General features: G+C 44.4%; 1 protein-coding gene across 16 annotated transcripts in view; it reads right to left on the reverse strand.

The window, feature by feature from the left end:
- Positions 1-21,341, reverse strand: part of MICAL2 (microtubule associated monooxygenase, calponin and LIM domain containing 2) — a 251,221-nt gene that overhangs the window by 183,398 nt on the left and 46,482 nt on the right. For all 16 annotated transcript variants that reach the window (XR_007719270.1, XR_007719267.1, XR_007719272.1 and 13 more), the window contains one exon: positions 17,401-17,741. Coding sequence is in view for 10 of the 16 variants with exons in the window: in XM_050757393.1 (XP_050613350.1) it covers positions 17,401-17,664 (264 nt within the window). In the remaining 6 variants the exon portion in view is untranslated. The remainder of the gene's footprint in view (positions 1-17,400; positions 17,742-21,341) is intronic.

The raw sequence follows: 21,341 nt of genomic DNA on the forward strand, positions 1-21,341 counted from the left end.
TAAAGCAAGTTAAACACATCTACCTACTGCATGTTCAAGTTTACAGATTATTGTAACTGAAGAGATTGCAAAGTAAGCTGTTAAAAAAAAACATTTTACTTGAAATTCTCTTCTTGGCTGGATGGATTTTGAGTTCACATAAACAAAACAAAATAAATTAGACATTGAAGCTGATATAAGGCTACAAATGCCATCCTTAACCCCAAATTGAAAACTACTAAATCCATCAAATTCATAGTACCAGGACTTTAACTGAGGATTTCTAATAAACAAAGAGGTGAAATTCTAAAACCAGACATTCATAAATATAAAATAATGCTGTTGCCCTCCTCAAATATTTCTGACAGAATTTCTTTTGGAAATAAAGATAAGAATAGGCTGGGCACGGTGGCTCACACCTGTAATCCTAGCACTTTGGGAGGCCGCAGCGGGTGGACCACCTGAGGTCAGGAGTTTGAGACCAGACTGGCCAACATAGCAAAACCCTGTCTCTACTAAAAATATAAAAAGTATCTGGGCATGGTGGCAGGCACCTATAATCCCAGCTATCTGGGAGGCTGAGGCAGGAGAATCGCTTGAACTCGGGGAGGGGCGGAGATTCCAGTGAGCTGAGATTGCGCCATTTCACTCCAGCCTGAGCAAAAGAGCAAAACTCCATCTCAAAAGAAAAAAAGAAAGGAAAATAAAGACAAGACTAATATCTGAGCCCTCTCTGTATCCTTATCACCCAAGATTAACTGTTGAGGAAATAGTGTACTTGAAAATACGATATATCTCATATCTTTCCCAGAATCATTTTCTCCATTGAAGTCCTCAAAGGTTGAGTGAGTAGATACTAAAGTCTAGGACTGTTGGTTTTGAACACTGTCACATTCTTCCGTTTATCCCCATGAAATTCTAGGCAAGTCCCTTAACCCAACGAAGCCTCAGTTTCCTCATCTGTAAAGTGGGGATAATAATCCCAGCCCTTATTACCCCAGAGAGTTATTGTGGGAATCAAATGAGATACTCGATGCAAAATTCCTCTGTAAACAGAAAAGCTTTATACCATTGTGATGTTATTAAACCCTAACAAGGGACAAGTCATTTGTTATGATCAGGAGCTTCAGAATCAATGTGGGAGGCAAAAATACAGGAGGTTCCTTCAGCACAAGAGATCATAAATCAGTGTCACTCACACCTGTGACTGCGTGCAGCAGCACCAGAAGAAAGACCAGTGGTATACCCTTCATGGGAAACCTTCCTGCCAAAAAAATATATATATGAAAACACTGCAAGAGTCTGGACCTCTTAAAATTCAGATTTACAATTCCTTGCAAAGGACAATAACCCTCATTCTCTCCTCCCTCAAGATGTCTCTTCAGGGAGAAGAGACCTTCAAGAAGGTGGCAACCCACCACGCCCAATGTCTGAAAGAGGCCAAGTAGACAATACAAGGTAATCATGGTCTTTGCTAACCCCAAGGCCTCTAGTGGCCCTGAAAAAAGCATTTCTACTAGCACAGGAGAATGAACCTTGGTTTCAGTGTGTTAGGGGATAAGGGGAAGGTGAAGATATGGGAGCAAGGAGTATAGAATTACTTTCCCCAGAAATTTGGTAGAGAACAGAAGAAGAAACAGAGCTGATGATATTGATTTTCATAAGAAGTCAGATGGCTGCTTAAAGGGAAGGGGCTGAAGAGACAGAGAAGGAGGTAAAGGATGGGAACAGCTGCTATGGGAATTGATACAGACAGGAAACTGGCTAGATTTTCTGAAAAGGCTGTCCCAGAAGCACTGAGAGGCTCAGCATTAAGTTATCATAACTTGGTAACAACACCAACCAGCTGGGCTCTGCGGCTCTCTCTAACAGTGCCAGGCAGCCCTCGAGAGCAGGACACAGAATTAGAGACACCAGAGTCCCTTTGGGGGGCAGGGGACAGCCTGAAGTCAGGAGCACTGAGAAGCTGCTGAACATGATTGCAAAGGCACAATGTGGGCTCCAAGATAGACAAAAGAATGAAGCCCTTGGGAGGCAGGTGGATCAGGAGGACAGGGAGGCACTGGCTAAGGATGGGAATGTGGATTTGCAGCAGGTCTCATGAGAATGAGATGGTAAGAGAAGCAGCAGCTTCAAGTCATGGTTAGAGAGGAGCATTTCCAGTGGGAGTTTAGGTGGGACAGTTCTGGGCAGTGGAAAACTCCTAGGTGCGGCTCTCAGCTGGGCTGCTGGGGAGAAGGCGAGAGGTGGGAGGAGGTGGAGGCTGCTGGAGCTGCAAAGGTGGAGGATCTCCAAGGACAGGATTTCAGCAGACTGAACACAGAAAGTGCCTACAGTGCTGGGCAGAGGCAGGTGGAGGAGAGGCTGAGAACTAGGGGAGGAGCCTGCCCAGAAGGCAACCTGTGAGAAGGGAGTTGTGGGAAACAGGTTGGTGAGGCAGGAGCTGGGCTGATCAGACAGGGCATTGGGCCAGGCTAGAGCTGGAACTTTAATCCACAGCCACCGGGAGTTTTGAATCTGGGCAGTCACAATCTGAGCTGTGCTTGCGAAGAGTGACTCTGCAGGGGCCAGTACTGGACTGGAGGGGAGGAAAGGCCAAGAGAGGTTAGAGGCTGGCAGGTGTGATCACTTGAGTAAGAAATTAGTCAGTCCCTGAACAAAAGTGGGGCAGTGGGGGTGAAGAGCAGGGGACAAACATGAAGAGAACTGCAAAGGAAGGTGTGATTGCATGTGGGAGGAAGAAAGGAGATGGGCCTGGAGTCCCAGCTACTCGGGAGGCTGAGGCAGTAGAATTGCTTGAGCCCTGGAGGCAGAGGTTGCAGTGAGCTGTGATCATGCCACTGCACTCTAGCCTGGGCAACAGAGCGAGATATTGTCTCAAAAAACAATAGTAATAATAATGATAATGAAGTCTGATATGAGACATTTACCATCTAGTTTTTCTTAAGGAGACCATCTAGTCTCCTATTACTTGGAGGCTTCATTTAGGTAACACGAACCTTAGCTTCCATAACCCCTTTTATCTTAACTCATATATTTCTTTATGCCAACTTCAACTCTTCAGGCAAAGCTTAACTTTCAACCAACTGCCAATCAGAAAATCTTTGAATCCACCTATAACCTAGAAGCCCCCATGCCTGCACCCCCATACCTTACATGTATTGATTCATGTCTTTGCCTGTAACTTCTGTCTCTCCAAAGTGTATAAAACCAAGCTATAACCCAACTACTTCGGGCACATGTTCTCAGGACCTGCTGTGTCATGGGCCATGGTCACTCTTACTTAGCTCAGAATAAACCTCTTCAAACATTTTACAAAAGTTGGGGTTTTTTTGTTTTTTGTTTTTTGTCAGCAGCTTCCATGCCTTCCCTGAACTCATCACCCTCCAGTCACTGCCGCGTGTTCAGCTAGTAGAAGATCCCTGAACCCAGTCCTTTTGGGGTTTTATGGCAGCTTCATCATGTAGGCACAGTTGATGAAATCACTGGCCATTGATGAGCGAGTTATCCTTCAGCCCTTCTGTCCTCCCTGGAAACTGGCTAGGCCTTTCAGGCAGCAACCTTCATCCTGAAGCTGCCTATGGGCTGCCAGCCACCAAGCATCTCATTACCATGCAAAGGACACTCTTATCACCCTGGAGATTCCAAGGGGAGAAGACCAAATATATATATTTCACAATATCAGATTACTTCAATGGGGTCATGGGGCTCAAGAGAGAGGTACAGGCCAGAAATAGAAATGTGGAGATTCATCTTCATGAGGGTGACAGGCAAGTATAGCTGAGATTTCCTGAGAAAGTAGGCCTCACAGAAACAAAAGGAGTTGGAGACAAACTCAGACACCAAATATGTACTACAGAAAAGAGAAATAAAGCATAAGACCCTTAAAAATTAATCAGAAAAGTTGTGCCATACCTGTACCTTATACCATATACAAAAATTAATCGAAATGGATGAAAGGCCTAATTGTAAGAGCTGAAACTAAAACTCCTAGAAGAAAACGTAGGGCAAAAGCTTCATGACAGTAATTTGGTCAGGATTTCTTGGATATGACACCAAAGCCACAGGCAACAAATGGAAAAATAGACAAATTTGACTTCATCAAAATTTAAAACTTTTGTGCACCAAAGAACACTATCAGCGCAATAGAAAGATAACCCATAGAATGGGAGAAAATATTTCCAAATCTCTTATCTGACCAAGAGTTACTATCCAGAATATATAGAGAACTCTTAAAAGTCAACAAAAACAAAACACAAAACCTGATTCAAAAATGGGCGAAGGACTGGAATAAACATTTCTCTAAAGAAGACTTATGAGTGGACAATAAGCACATGAAAAGATGCTCAACATCATTAATCATTAGGGAAATCCCAATCAAAACCACAATGAGATGCCACCTCACACCCATTAGGATGTCTACTCTAAAAACCAAAAAATAAGTATGGTGAATATGTGGAGAAAATTCAACCCTTGGACATTGCTAGTAGGAATATAAAATGATACAACTACTTGAAACAGTAAGACAGTTCCTCAAAAAAGTAAAAATAGAATTACCATTTGACCCAGCATTTCACTTCCGGGTATATCGTATACCCAAAAGAATTAAGGCATGATCATGAAGAAATAGATATGTATATCCATAGTGGCTGTGTCCCTAGCACCTGGCATGTAGCAGATATTTAAAATGATTTTCTTTTCTTTTTTTTTTTAAGCAGAGTCTTACTCCATTGCCCAGGCTGAAATGCAGATGTGCGATCTTATCTCGCTACAGCCTCTACCTCCCAGGCTCAAGCGATCCTCCCATCTCAGCCTCCCAAGTCGCTGGGACTACAGGTGCATTCCACCACACTAGACTAATTTTTTGTATTTTTTTTTCTAGAAATGGCATTTTGCCATGTTGTCCAGTCTGGTCTCAGTCTCCTGAGCTAAAGTGATCTACTCACCTTGGCCTCCCAAAGTGCTGGGACTACAGGAGTGAGCCACCATGCCTGGCTGAAAATGATTTTTTGAATGAATTAATAATTATGAAAAATTTGACTCAGGGATGGCAATATAAAATATAAGGGTGGTTATATTTTATATATATATATAAAATATATATATAAAATATATATATATATTTATATATATATTTATATATATATAATTATATATATAATTTTTGGTGGTTCCTCAAAAAGTTGAATTACCATATGAGTCAGCAATTCTACTCCTAGTATATACCTAAAATTATTGAAAATGAAGACTTAAACTGATACACGTCAGTGTTCATCACAGCATTATTCATCTTAGCCAAAAAGCAGAAAAAAAACCAAGGGTTCCTCGCTGGATGAATGGATAAACAGATGTGGTACATACATAGGATAGAATATTATTCAGTCCTAAAAAGAAGGAAATTCTGGCATATGCCATAGATGAACCTCGAGGACATCAGGCCAGGTGAATAAGCCACTCACAAATACTGTATAATTCCACTTAAACGAGGTACGTAATAGTTAAACTCTGGAGACAGAAAGAGAATGGTGGTAGGTGGGGACTGGGGGTGGGGAGGAGTGGGGAGTTACTGATTGTCGGTACAGAGTTTCATTTTTGCAAGATGGAAAACCTTCTGGAGATGAATGATAGTAATGGGTGTACCACAATGTAAATGTACTTCATGATACCAAATTATACATTTTAAAATGGTTAACGTTTTATGTTAGGTATATTTTACCACATTTTGCTTGAAAAAAACCTCAAACTCAATTCAGCACTGGAAAAGTTTTAAGTATGACAGGAATAACTTGGATATGCAAATTTACTTTTTCAACTGTAAGTTTTATAAAATTTAAATACAGATGAAGTACTTCTGATTAAAATTTAGCATCTGAATTGAGATGTTCTATAAGAGTAAAACACACACCAGATTTCAAAAACTTAGTACAAAAAATGCAAAATAGCTTTAAATAATTTCATAGTGATTACATGCTGAAATAATAATAATTTGGATCTATCAGTTAAATATATTAAGATTAAAAAAGAAAAGAATGAAATTCTGACACATGCTACCATATGGACAAACCTCAAAAATATTATGCTAAGTGAAATAAACCAGACACAAAAAGACAAAGATGATATGATTCCACTTACAAGAAACATTATGAACAAATTTACGCAAACAAAAAGATGAGAGGGTACCAGGGGCTGGCGGAAGAAGGGCAGAGGGAGTCTTTGCGTAATGGTTACAGAGTTTCTATCTGGAGTGAGGAAAAATTTTGGAAACAGGAAGCGGTGATGGTTGTACATCCTCCAGAATGTAACTAATGCCCTGAATTAATTGTACACTTAAAAATGGTTGAGATGACAAATTTGTTATACGTATTTTACCACAATTTAAAAAGACACATTGGGAATGCCCAAGGGGAAGAGTAAATGCAAGAGCTCATTTTCTTAAAGCTAGAGAGGATCCACAAGCAGCTGCAAGTAAACATCAGCAAGTTCTCCTCAGCTGGAAGGGGACAGGAAACTTCCCCTGGACTTAAATCTTATCAATTTGAACTTAAAAAGAACCTCCCCCTATATGTTCCTCAGATTTTGACAGCTGTCCCCTGTAGAAAGGGTCCTGAGAATAAAATCTTTCCATTGCAGATTTCCCATAGACCAGGCTTTGGCATAGCTCACTATCCTGTATTTACATCTCTTGAGACTATAAGACTGATAGCAGGAGGTGTAGAATACACCAGGTTGCAGTGAAATCTGTCACATATAGCCAAAGGCTCTGAGCAGCGTCTGAAATTATAATAGACTAGGTTTATCTTTCTAGGAAGCTGCATAGAAGTTTGAAATGAGTAACTTTTTAATGTAATCTAATTCTATATATAACACATAAAAATACATGTATATACTATATTTACAACTTCTCTTAAGTATATATTTCTATAACTATGTATGTTATATATTTCAATATTTGTACCAGGATATATGTTAGTACATGTTACATGGAGAGCTGGTAGCTTATGGCTGACCATCCTAACGAGACAGCCAAGTATAAAGAGGTCCCCGGAGAACCTCTGACCAGCCTGTGCACTGGGAGGATGGGGTGGGGCCTCGGGAAGTTTGCATCTTTAGCAGGGGGAGGAGCCTGGCCTCTCCTGTTCCGGGTGGTACCTGGGATTCAATGTGTGAGATGGGGGGCCTGTTAACAGGAGCCTCTCTCACTTTGCTGAGTTTTTTTTTTTCCTTTTCGCCCAATAAAGTCCATTTTTCTCACTCTTCAAGGTGTCTGTGAGCCTAATCTTTCATGGCCATGTGGCAAAAACCCGGCTTTTACCTGAACTAAGGAGAAAGTCCTAAAACACTAATATCAATTAAGAAGCATGCTGTCTCCCACCTTGTTTCTTGCAAAACTCACTTACTGAAAGGCCAAGTAGGAAGAGACCTAACTGCTTGAACCTGCAGACATTTGGTTCTCTTACACACAATTTGACTTCGTCTTCCTCAGCTCAATCATTGTCATTCCTTTCACAGGTGTTGACCGCTAAGGAACACCCTGCACTCCAAACACCTACTAAGCATCTGCATTTGAAGAACTTAACCTGAGGCAAATACCTGTTACGTGTCAGGCATTATCCTAGGTGCTGGGAATCAGCCAAGAACATATAGGCAAAAATTCCTGTGCCCATGGAGCTTACATTTTAGCAGAGTTTCTGGGAACACTTTTGCCTGCATGATAAAGAAATGTATGTAGCTACAGCAACCCCTTCTACCTTCTTCCTGCTTTGAAAGCAAATGTGATGGCTGGAGCTACAGCTGCCACCTTGTGACTACAAGGTGACAAGCATGAGGAAAACCTGCATTGTCCAATTTGACAGCCACTAGCCACATGTGACTAGTAAGCACTTGGTGTGTAGCTAGACTTAACTGAGATGAGCTGTAAAACACACAGTATTTCAGAAATGTAATATACAAAAAGCAAAATATCTCAGTAATCATTTTTATATTTACTACATTTTGAAATAGTGTGGATATATTAGGTTAAATAAAATATATTATTATAATTTCAATGCTTCTTTATATTTCTAAAATGTGACTAATAGAAAGTTTAACATTTTACATGGGTTTACAGTATATTTCTATTGGGCAGCGTTGGCCTAGAGAATCAGAGAATACAGCTACTGAACCTCCAGCCACCACCTCTCTCCTGACTTCTCCTTAAAAACATAAGCCCCTATTTGTTTTCACCTCTGGTCACATCTCAGTTACCGACAGCTGAACACAATCTTACAAATTCAGCGCAGGAGAACAACCTGAGAATCAGGCTCACTGAACTGCCCAGGACCTTCCCTGTGGCAGGAGGCCGAACTGAGCCTGGTACTCCACCCTGTTGAGTAGGAGATAGACAGATATATTCACACCAAGTGGGACAATTATCTGGTCAAGGAATACACTGATTGCCAAGATATTTTTAATTGTGGGAAAAAATCAAAGCAGAGCAAAAGTCTCCAAAGAGCAAAGAAGAGGGAAGCCAGGGTTTACCTTTCAGTCTGGGAAGGAGAGTGTTAAACTGCTTCCTGGTTTCCTTTTTTCCTGCCCAGAGATACAAATTTATTTGGATAATCCCGGCCGGAGACTCCCTAGGGCCTTGTACAACCCTGGGTGGGCCAGGAGCTACAAGAGGGTTTTCTTTTTTTCTCCAAGTAAAGGGAGACTCGGTCTTCCAGCTTCACAAGCCTATTGGCTAACTTCCCGTCTCTTTTGAAAGCTCCACGGGCAGCCAGATGCTAGGCAAGGGCCAGACAGGGCTGTGGCCACCATCCCCGCCTCGAAGGGAAGGAATGCTCAGATGCAAACTTAGACAGATGCTTAATAAGGAAATGAAAGGATTGTCTGGTATTGATTCCTGCTAACCCAGCATCAAAGCTTGGAAATACCGGGGCTCACACAGTAAAGCTCCAGAAAGAAGCCCTTTGAGCCACAGAGTTCGCTCCTCCATCCATGTGCATCTTCCCTGTGCCAAGCCCTGTGCTGGGGGCTTGAGACCCGGGGATGAGCCAGGCACGCTCCCTGTCCTTAGGAAGCTCACCATCGAGCGGGAAAAAGACAAAGCAATCAATGTGGAGCACTGATCAGCAAGATAGCAATAGGACCAGAGAATCTAGGAGCCCAATGGGGCACCAAACCCAGATTGGGGATGGAATAAGAGGAGGCAGTGGGGAGGAGAGAGTCAGGGAAGGCTCCCAGGAGGAGGTGATGTCTGCTTGAACTGAATCATAAAGAGAACAAGTTAGCCAGGCCAGGCCCCTGTTCAGCACTAACAGGACAGATCCTCTGTGGGCCAGGGCCCTAAAGTCTCCCATTATTTAATGAAATTTTCAAGAGAAATATAAGTGCATTCGATTTGATACACTTATATGTGTTCTTCTCTTAAAGAACATTCACTTTTACCAATACAGCAAACTTTTTTTTTTCTTTCTTTTTTTTTTTTGAGACGGGGTCTTGCTCTTCACCCAGGCTGGAGTGCAGTGGCACAATCACAGCTCATTGCTGCCTTGACCTCCCAGGCTCAAGTCAGCCTCCCCACTCAGACTCCCCAGTAGTTGGGACTATAGGCATGCACCATCACACCCGGCTAATTTTTGTATTTTTTGTATAGACAGGGTATTGCCGTACTACCCAGGCTGGTCTCAAATTCCTGGTCTCAAGGGACCCGCCCACCTAGGCCTCCCAAAGTGCTGGGGTTATAGGAGTGAGAAATGGGGACTGGCAAACCAAACCTCTTAATGAAACAATGCATATGGAACTATGTTGTGAGCTGTAAAGCTTGGTGGTGGTAATAAAACTGTTGTTAAAAGGATGGCAGTAATCCCTGCCACATCACTGCTGGACTGCTCTTCACCCAGTGGCCCTGTTCAAGGTCACCTAGTCCAGGCTGCAGGACTCAGAGGACTCTATCAGTGCCCACTCAGCATGGCCCAGGAAATCTAAGGAGGCAACGTCTTACTGTGCTTTCTCTTTTTAAAGAAGGACTGTTTTTGGTGCTCCCTTGCACTATTGGTGGGAGTATCCACTCCAGGGAGGAGAATCTGACAATGTCTGTAATTTTTAAATGTAGCACACATACCCTTTGTCTCACAATTTCACATGTATACAAACAAGTGTGGTTAAGGAAATGCACTGCAGCACTGTTTAAAATGGCAATAGACTGGAAATAAGCTAAGCTAAAGAAATTGTGCTATAGACTGGGTACGGTGGCTCATGCCTGTAATTCTGCACTTTGGGACACCGAGGCTGGTGGATCATGAGGTCAGGAGTTCGAGACCATTCTGGTCAACATGGTGAAACTCCATTTCTACTAAAAATACAAAAATTAGCCAGGCATGGTGGCGCACGCCTGTAATCCCAGCTACTTGGGAGGCTGAGGCACGAGAATCACTTGAACCTGAGAGGCGGAGGTAGAAGTGAGCTGAGATCATGCCACTGTACTCCAGCCTGAGCAACAGAGCGAGATCCCGTCTCAAAAGAAAAACAGAAAAAAGAAATGGTGCTATTGTGCTCTAGCCATAAAATGGGAAACCATAAAAGGCCATGAATAAAAGAGTTAGATCCACACCGACTGAGAAAAAGCAATCTCGAAGATACATTTTTCAGTGAAAAAAGTTCAGAACAAGTGCAGAAAAAATGTTTGTAGATTTTTTTCCCATTAAGAAAATACAGGGGGCAGTGCATGTATCCATATCACACATCCACAAACATGCAGAGATTTTCAGGAAGGTCATACAAGAAATGGGAAAGTACTTGCCTCTAGGAAGGAAAACTGGGGGAATGGAGAAAAGAAACTTCTTCCACACTAAATTTTCTTTCCTTTTTTTTTTTTTTTTTTTTTTTTAAATTAGCTTGGCTTAGGCTCAAATCCACTCTGTCTTGTCTTGTCTTTTTTTTTTTTGAGACAGGATCTTGCTCTGTTGCCCAGGCTAAAGTGCTGTGGTGCAATCATAGCTCACTGCCGCCTTAACCTCCTGGGTTCAAGCGATCCTCCCACCTCAGCCTCCCACATAGCTGGGACCACAGCATGGTGGGGCGCACCATACTCAGCTAATGAAAACACATCATTTTCTAGAGACATGGTCTCACTGTGTTCGTCCCACTTGCTCGGTCTCACCCTATATTTTCTTATCCTACTTGAGTTATTTTTTATCATGAGCAGGCATTTTTTTTCAAAGAAACCTTTTCTTTTTCTTATAAAGAAAAAATATATATAAAGAAATACATACGGAAATATATAGATAAGTAAGGGGGCAGAAATATATGTTTATATTTAAATAAATACATGTGTATATATAAAGAAATAGATATGTGTATAGTGTGTGTGTGGTGTTACGTGTGTGTGTGGTGGGTGTGTGGTATGTATGTATGTATATGTGTGTATAAGTGCATGTGTATGTATGTGTGTGGTGTGTGTATGTGTGTATGGTGTGTGTGGGGTTATGTGTGTATGTGTGTATGGTTTGTGGTGTGTGTAGTATGTGTGTGTATGTGTGTATTTGTGTATACATGTGTGAATTTGTATATATGTCTGTATGTGTGTGTGGTGTGTGTGTGTATGGTGTGTGGCGTGTGTGTATGTGTGTGTGATGTATATGTGTGTATTTGTGTATATATGTGTGTGTGGTGTGTATATGTGTATATGTGTGACTAAGTGTATGCGTGTGTGGTGTATGTGTGCAAAGGGTGTATGTGTGTGTATTTGCTGTAGAGACCAGGTCTCACTATGTCGCCCAATTTGGTTTCGAACTCCTGGCCTTGAGCGTTCCTCCCATCTTAGCCTCCCAAAATGCTGGGGTTACAGGCGTGAGCCATCCCACCTGGCCTAGTTTTTTCATAAAAAGACAAAAAATTATTTATTTAGAAATATATTTACAAAGTGAACTCAGTAAACCCGGATTAACCACTTCCTACAAAGACAGCTAAAAAGGAAAGTTTTTTTCCTTCTCCATACAACATTGCTGTGAATTGGATTTACTCAAGCTCACATATAATGCCCAACGCACACACTCATGCAAACCCCACACACTCCATGTGCAGCTGTGGTAACAAATGCAGCCATTGGTACAACCCGACTGGCAATCCAGGCTCAGAAACATGTTCAATGTTGCAGGGCCGGCAGTCTACTGTCAGGTAAGCAGATAAATCCAGAGTTCATCTAAGCTTTTTCTTCAACTTGCGCAGTTTCACACCCCAGAGACCATCTTCTGTTTTATCGGTTATGACTGGAACTGCCCATATCAGGCAAAGTGGCCCTTGAAGAGTCTGAGCCAGTGTAGCCATGACAGATGACTTCAGAGGTTGGGAATGTCAGACAGGTTTATCCAGGCCAAGGGGTAGCAGTCTTTGCTCCCGGTGTCACCCCTTCTACCCCTAACAGCCTCGCACCCTGCTCCGCTGCCTCCCTGCACGATCTGTGGAGGAAGCTGGGGACCATAGGACCGTCTGACCCTCGAGCACAAACCGGGGCCTGGGCTACACACAGGGGAGGGGCCCAGGAGCAAAAGGTGTGTGGTGACCCTGTTGGATACTCATAAAATACAGTCACATTCTTCCAAAAAGATAACGCAAGAGTTTTCATTACATAGGCTGGCCCGATTCCTGCTGGTGACAAGAGTCCATGAGTCATTTCCTGGGAGTTTTTATGGCAACAATGTACAAACACCCTTTGGTCTGTAATGGTACCTGTGACTACTGAGCAATCCTGTGAGGAGCAGTGGAAAGAACCCTGGACAGGACTGGGAATCAGAGGCTCATTGTTAACAGTTTCCCAGGTCCTCTGTTTGAGTACGAGACCTTCTGTTCACAGCCTGGACCAGCAGGTGTTTTCCTCCAGCCTTTCCTACCATCCATCCACTCTGTGCTCTCCGGCTTTCACCCTTCCCCCAAACCCCATACACTCCTCCTTTACCATTACAGAGCAACACACTCTCCCTAGAATATATGCACTCCCTCTAGCTGTTTCCTCAGTTCTACACGGCAAACTCCTACTCATTTGCCAAGTCCCACATCAAACCTCCTCTTCCAGGAAGCATTCCCAGACTACCCCCGTCACAATCAGTCATTTGCTTTTCTATACTCCTGCAGACCAATGTACAGACCTCTCTCTTAGTTCTTACGATATTAATGATAATAAGGGCTAAATGTTTACTGATCACTTATCAGAATGCTGGACAGCCTTCTACACTTTACAAAGGTTACCTTATTTAACCCTCATGGTAACTCCATGAAGTAGCTACTCTTATTATCCTCATTTTACAGAGAATGCTACTAAGGACCAGAGATATTAAGTAACTTACCCAAGGCCACAGAGCTATTAGATACTTAGACAAATGCCTGGCACATAGTAGTTGCTCCATAACTATTCACCTGATGAATGATTAATAAGTAAATACAGAAATAATTACATATCTGTCTTTACAGAAAGCTCAAGTAAGAACCACATCTTATTCAGCTTTCAAACTATCCTCTCTGTCAAATGCCTGGTAAGGTGTACGGCACTGGAAACACCTGCTAATGAGCAAATAAAAGAACATAAGAGCAAACCAGTAAATAGAGTCCAAATCCCAGTAATGCCACTATCTTCAGCTTTCTGGACCCTGGTTTGTGGCCTGTTCAATGCAGAGCTTGCACATAACATCTGCTTAAGTTCCTTCTAGCATTAAAGATTTATATATCAAAACAACCAGAGTCCAGAATTTTGTGATGATAGCATTTCCCACACCAAATTACATACTGCAGGTTCTTCTGGGTTGTTTTCCCTGGGAACACTACTCAGTCGGTTGTGACATTTGAGTCCGGTGTTACCCTAATACAGAGTCAGTATCAATCGTGAAAGAGTTCATTTGGCTTGATCCTCAGTTCACCCTCATTCATATCCAAACATAGTCATGCCGAGGGAAAGAATTATTAATATTCAGTGCCAATAAAACCCTCATAAATCAATAATAAACAATAATCCCAAGTGAGATTTTGTAACTAGCACCTGAGCCATTGCTCTAGAGAACTTTCAGGCCACTCTCCTTGTCCCCTGGCACCTCCACTAGAGCCCTTCCCTCTTCCCCAGTCTCTCACTGCTGTGACACGCACGTGTGTATACACACACACACTCACGGGTGGCACGGAGGCAGGAGCATGGTGCTCAGCATATGGCAGGGGCTGATACATGCTTGCGAAATGCTTAAGCCTAGACCCACTCCAGGTGGTGCTGAGCTGCATCCACATCAGCACAAAGGTCAGGGTTCTGGCTGAATTACGTTTATTCCTGCTCTGCCTATGGCTAACCAGGAGCTTGGCTTTATGCCTGGTACCTGACAAACCTGTGTCATCTGGCTTAGCACTGATGATCAGCCACATGTATGCAAACGCCCAGCATTTCTTCCTTGACTAATGCTCAGCATAAACCATACACCAAAGGATGCCTGAACATGGTATGTGAGCAAGACAGTGTCTGTTCATGTTGGAAGAGGTGAGGACCCCTGTTCTGTGTTTTGACTCACAACAAGGAGTATAAGCACCGGCCTCATGGAGCTGGCCATTAAACACCCACACATGAATGTGATATGCAAGGAGCCTATATCATGGCCAGAATACAAATCAATAGTCGCTGTAGAGGACACCCATTTTTTGTGTGATTTTTTTTTCCTTCCTTCCTTCTTTCCTTTCTTTCTTTCTTTTTTTTTTTTTTTTTTTGAGATGGAGTCTCACTCTGTCACCCAGGCTGGAGTGCAATGGTGTGATCTCAGCTCACTGCAACCTCTGCCTTCTGGGTTCAAGTGATTCTCCTGTCTCAGCCTCCTGAGTAGCTGGGACTACAGGCACCCGCCACCACACCTTTGTATTTTTAGTAGAGATGGGGTTTCACCATGTTGGCCAGGCTGATCTCAAACTCCTGACCTCAAGTGATCCACCTGCCTTGGCCTCCCGAAGTGCTGGGATTACAGGCGTGAGCCACCACGCCCAGTCAAGGACACCTGTTGTTTATCTGTCTCACACTCCCACATCCTTGGGGACCTGCTCCTCCCTCACGTCGATTATGTGATGCTTGAAAGGGCTGCCAATCACAGTAACCAGTTCCCCTGGCTTTGGCCATAATAAATCCAGAGGTGGGCCAATCAGAATCCTTCTCAATGGTTTTTTTTTTTTTTTTTTTCAATATTGACCTGGAAGAGACAGATTCCAGCCTTTTGGAATGGAGCTATAAATATGTGAAGGAGAGGCTTCAAACATGGAGAAAAATGTGTCTGCAGGAGGGAAGCATGGAGCCAAAAGAGAGCAAAGCATCCAAGCATCCAAGTTAAGGCCCCAACTTAAAGTGTCTGGACCTCCCTGTTAATATGAGTCAATGATTCCCCGTTCTTTGTGGTAATTTTGAGCTGGGTTTCTGAAAAGCACAGCTCAAGTAGCCTAACACAGTCACAGTTCATACTTACAATCATTCTCAAATGTATCTTCCACTCCTCAGCATTCAGGTGGTTTTTATGAGATGGGTTATCTCACATGTGAAAAATGTCCTTGTTCCTCCTCACAAGAAAGGCATAAAAATTCCTGGGCAAGAGGCACCTTACCCAGCATCCCTAACAAAAGGTGCTTTCTTTCCCTTTGTATCTCAGAAGCCAGTGGTGACCTGCCAACCACAAGATGTGATGACTGTTCTATTTCAAGCTACCAAAGCTTGTAAAATAGAGGCTGGCCATACTGGCTAGGTAACTGGCTAGTACGTTTTGGAAGAAGGGTCTCCTCTTGGTGGTCAGCCCTCCATTCCATCCCTCTACTCACTGACTCCCTGTGACAATCTGTCTTCAGATCACCAAGAGGGTCTCTCAGCAGCCACAGCATGTTGGGTGTATGGGGCAACAGCATTCCCTAATAAAACCAGAGCTCGGAAAACCCTCTGTGAGAGAATATAGTGCAACTGGGCCACCTGACTTTTATGGGACTTTAAAAAAAAAAGAAGCCACCATACACAATTACTAAGAGGGGTGACACTTTGGAAGCTAAAAGTTTCCCCTCCTTTAAATCTGAAGAGCCACCCAGTGAACTCTGAACTATGAAGCCACAACAATGAGGAAGGGAGGCACTGGGCAGGAGTAGCACCCAGGACACTGGTCTCACCTTCTCCTCCCCCTTCCTTTTCCCTACCTCCCCCATCTCTTCTGCCTAGCTGGAGCGTGGCAGGTTATGGGCAGGTACTGTCTGGATGGCTAGCCTGCTCTGGGCTGAGGCGACTGGTCTGTTTCAACCTGATGGAATGCTCTTCCTATGTCCCGCAGTGTCAGTGTGCCCCAGGCTCACAGGAGCTTGGCAGCTGTCTCCCCTGGGGCAGTGGAAAGCAGCATATCCCATGGTGGACTCAACAGCTTCTCATCACCAAAACAAAAACACAACAGTCCCGATTGCCATGGAGAGTTCAATCCTCTTGTCCTGGGATTGGCACCAACTGGAATTCCTAGGGTTCTAGCTGAGCTACCTCCTGTGAGGTCTAAATACAGCACATTTGATTTTAACCTAAACACACAGCCTGAACCAGTGCTCAGGGCTGATAGCCCCCAACGGCCACCAGGAAAGTCAGCTGAGAAGCCTACACTCTCAGCTGCCCATCTGGTGGTGGGCATTTCACAAATGTCAGAGAAAGGTTGTGATAGTGAGCCTATGTTCGCCGATGCTGTCTATGGCCAAATGATGGGGGATGCAATCGGTTAGTGTAGGCTTAACTATGAGTGCGGTCCTAGGTAAATAAATGCATCCTGAGGAAGGGAGTGGGCAGGTGAAGAATGCAAGGGTATCAGGTAGAAGAGAAAGAGACAGGGAGGAAGACCCAGACCTATTTCTTAGCCAATTAATTCAAAACCAGGGGATCTTTCTAAAATGTCCACACGCAGGGGAACACAACTCTCTAACTATGCCTCTCCCTGAGATTTAGGACTTAGGCCCTAGAATCAGACGGGCCAAGATTGTCCTCTAGTAATGTGATCTTGGGCACAACTGACTTCTCAATTTCCCCATCTCTAAAATGGCCTGAAGGACTACTGCAGCTGTTCATGGAAATCATGGCCATAAAGTACCTTGTACCTAGAAGCTGCTCAATAAATAGCAGCTACTAGAAGTAGTAGTAGTGGCAGCAGGAATAATGGAAGTGGGGGTAATATCAAGCATTGGCTTTTCTCCCTCAACTTTGCCTCTGGCTTCCCTCCCTTGGAGACAGCACAAGTGGAGGGAACCTCCCAGCCAGGAAAAGCTGATGCTTCGAGACAAAGGAAACCTTTACCAGAGGAAAACAATGCAACATCACACCCACACCCAAGAACCTTAGAGTGCCAAAATGGCAACAGCTTCCTAACCTCCTAAATGTCAACCCACATGCCCTGCAAAGGTAAGACTAGGAGGGTTTCTCCTTACCTTGGTGTTCATGCACGACTTCCCTCGCTTATACTCTTTGTGGGAACCACGCTTATCCAATTTGTACCACAGGGCTTTGGCTTTCCAGGTGGTCACCTTGGACTTGAGCTTGGAATAAAAATTTCTATGGTCCAGAGGGTCTAGGTCCAGGTGTCGTGTAAGGATGTTGAAGGCCTGGAGGGTACCTTTGCACGTGGATGCCTGGACAAAGTTCTCAAAAACCTGCCCCGCCTGGGCCTGCTTCTCATCCTCGTTTTCCCCCATGGTTCAGGAGTCGTGTGTGGCAATGGTGTGGCAAGGACACAGGCGAACAGCATGAAGTATCTGGAGAAACGTCACACCTGCGACAGTAGGAGGAGGCAGAGGTCAGCTTTGGACAATGAGGGTAGGGTGGGGGATGGGTGCTGAGAAGTAAAAATACAATTTCTTTAAGACATTCAAATATTAATCATACTATTTAGTGTACAATACTACACATAAACATTTATAAAAGATATAGAATTGTGCCTTTTGGCCTGTCAATGTGGCATTGCGGGTAATCTCTCCCCTATACTCTGCTCCTCTCGCTGGCTGAAAAGTACCACACACTGCACAAGACTATGCCCTGGCTAATGCCAATAGTACCTGGTCAATCTTGCTCTGAGTTAAGTGGTTCTGCAAACAGTGACTAGGAAAAGGGAAAAACTCCCAGAAAAGTACACTAGATATAGCACCATTGAAAGTCTATCATTCTTGGTACTGCAAGTTGGCTGGCTGATGTGAATATAATCCAGCCACAATTCACTAATGCACAGACAGAAAAAACTCCAAAGAACATCTCTCTAGATTTCATGACTGCCTACCTCTCCTTAGACACCCAGCTTTAAAGTCTTTCTTCATTAGTTACCAGAGGGCAGGGCTTTCCACTACACACATGACCGTCTCTTCTCAAAACTTCTGCTCCTGGTATCAGCTGAGAGCATACCATCTACCTCAGTCAGACTCACAGACAGACAGAGACACGTGGACCTCCTCCGCCTGTGCAAAGGGGGCCTGTGCTCTGTAAGTCCAGGCTGTGAACTATTTGGAACAAGTGCTTCGGCTGATGGAAGGGAAAAATGCGATGGGTGCTCATTCACATCCCAAAAATAGCTTGCCTGGGCTTTGGCCATGGTCCTTTCTGCACCATTCTAACCTCAGACTTTTCTTAGAAAAGTCACTTAAGTTTCAAAGGAACAAAAATAAAGTAGAGCTGATTTTCCAAAGCACTAGCTGTTTTTCCAGAATCCAAAGCTGGCGCAAGGAGACAAATGTGGAGGAGCTGGGGCTGACCCAGCTGTCAGGAGGGCTGGAGGGATCTCTGAGCAAGAGGACACAGCAGACCGAGCTCCGCCGATGAGGCCTGTAAAGGGAGGTCAGCAACACACAGAGCACAGGCCTCACGGCAGCTCTGCACTCCCCAGAGGGGCAGTGTTTATCGTGGACAAGTTCGAACAGTGGGATGGTTTTATAATACCAAAAGCAGAGAATGGTGTTTATCTTCCTCCTTAATCCCTTACTTATTCACTCGGCAACAATTTTTGGTGCATTAGCAAGAGTTGGGCACCACTCAAGGGGCTGGGAATATGTAGGCTCAGGCCCTGCCCACAGGGGAAGACGGATTACAAGACCACAGGCAAGTGCTTGTGGACTATGAACCAAGGGCATGGAAGCCCAGAGCAGGCGGTGTCCAACAGAGCCTTGAGGAGTCCAGAGGGGCCGCAAAAGGGAAGTGTCAAGAAAGCTTCAATTTTAGGAATGAGATTTATTTTACTAGAAGACTGGGCAGTGGACATTCCAGGCCATGGAAATACCCACACAGGGATGTGAGTGTGGGAAGAGCAGGAGAGTGGTGGAATGACAGCATGTTCAAGGTTCAGGATTTGTGAGGAGGTGTGGTGGGATGTCCAGCGCACATGGTGGCAGATGTCCCCTCCAGGCCAAGGAGGGGGCCTGGCCTCTCCAGTGGGTGGTGAGGAGCAGGAGACAGAGCAGCAGGAAGAGGCAAGTCTTTGGGAAGATGAGAGGGCAGCAGTAGACTGGAGGAGGAGGCTGGAGGCAAAGAGGCAGCTAAGGGGCTGTCCAGGCAGCAATGAGAAGAGGAGCTGGAAGAGAAGGGGGAAGAACAGCACATGCAAAGGAGCACCGGAACCCACTGGGCACCACCTGCCAGGAGGAGCCTGCTGGGGCAGGCAAGGTCTCAGACACTGGATGCCCAGACTTGGGGGTGAGGGGATCCTAGGGCCCTACCCTCCCTTCCCTCTTTCCCGGAGAGCTGCTGAGGTGCCTGGCACTGAGCTTGGCTGAAGGGAGACTAGCACTCATTCCCTGCTCAGGCCTAGCCAGCTTTCCTGCCCTACCCAGGCTGGTTCTTCCATGAGGCCTTACCCAGTGACCCCGGTCTATGACACTCAACAACTTCAGTAGACTGAGAAAGCGGGCTCTGTGCCCTGCCTGGTGCGATGAGCACGGATTCCTTCACAGATGCTCTCTGGGCTCTGTGAGCGTCCACTCTGCTCACTCAGGCATGACTCACATAAACACTGCCTCCTACTGTATCTCCACTTTCCCCATGTGCAATGCTTGCCACCCAGAGAGCATAAACAGAAGGCGGGACTCATTTGCTTTGCAGAGCGTATTAACATTCTCAGTCTTTATCTATCTTTGGAACCACTTCTGTGCCCAGCATTGAACAAAGGCTGCAGTGGCTGGCCAACAAACACAAGGCTATTTGAACTTGCTTGCTACACTACAGTCTTTTCTGAGGACAGGCAAGCGGTACAGAGAAAACTGTAAGGCTTCAGAGCTATTGCCTCACACAAGCCACTTCTGATTCTCAGTTTCCCTACTGTAACAGACAAATTATAATCTCATCCTTGCAGGGTAGCTGTGAAGGGCAAGAAATGTGGATGACGGCAGAGCCGGGTCCCGGGAGGCACTCAGTAGATATGGTAATGCACGCTGCATCCACCCAGGAGGCAGATTTGTACCTGGGGAAATGTACCAGTTTAGAAAATAGTTTTGTAAATCAGTTCTCCAAGTTGCCAACTCCTCCTTGTCTAAAATTATGAACAGTTTAGAGGCATCAAGTCAAACGATAATTTACAAACTGGAAGAAGCTGTCTCCTCTGCACCCCAATGGCCACTCCTCCTCCTCCAGAAGAAGAACGAACAACTTCGTCTTCGGGCTCCAGTGGAAAAAGAGCTAAAGGTGGTGCTGAGGGCTAGATAGGCGTGGGAACTCCAGGAACCAGCCCTTATCTAGAATGAGAGAAGGGGAGGTGGAGGGAGATGGTTCGACAGGAGAAGATAAGCGCAGCTTGGATGTGTAGCCCAGCAGCCCGTACCAGGCTCAGACTTGCCACCCTGGATCTAAACACCCGTTTCACTCTTTACAACTGGCTTTCCAAGTTAGGTCATAGGCCTTAAAAATGACTCTAACACCCATGGCGGGTAGCTTTCCTCACGGGATTAACATCAGAATATTTCGAGTCAGGGCAGCCTGAGTATGAATCTGCTCTCAAGCACTTGCTAGTTGTGTGACCCTAGGCAAGTTGTCTTGGCCTCAGTTTTCTCATGTGTGAAATAGGGATAATACAGGCTTCCCTCAGTATCCATGGGAGATTGGTTTCAGGATCCCATGCAGATACCAAAATCCATAGATGCTCAAGTCTCTTATATAAAATGATGTCATGTTTGCATATAACTTACACACATTCTCTCTTATACTTTAAATCATCTCTAGATTACTTATAATACCTAATAGAAGTTCTATGTAAATAATTGCATTGCATTGTTTAGGAAATAATGACAAGAAAAAAGTCTGTACATATTCCCCCCCACAGATGAACCATCTGTTTTTTTTTTTTTTCCTGAATATTTTCAATCCACAACTGGTTGTATCTGTGATGTGCGACTAATGG

The sequence above is a fragment of the Macaca thibetana genome, chromosome 14 (assembly GCF_024542745.1).
Source record: "Macaca thibetana thibetana isolate TM-01 chromosome 14, ASM2454274v1, whole genome shotgun sequence".
NCBI lineage: Eukaryota > Metazoa > Chordata > Mammalia > Primates > Cercopithecidae > Macaca > Macaca thibetana.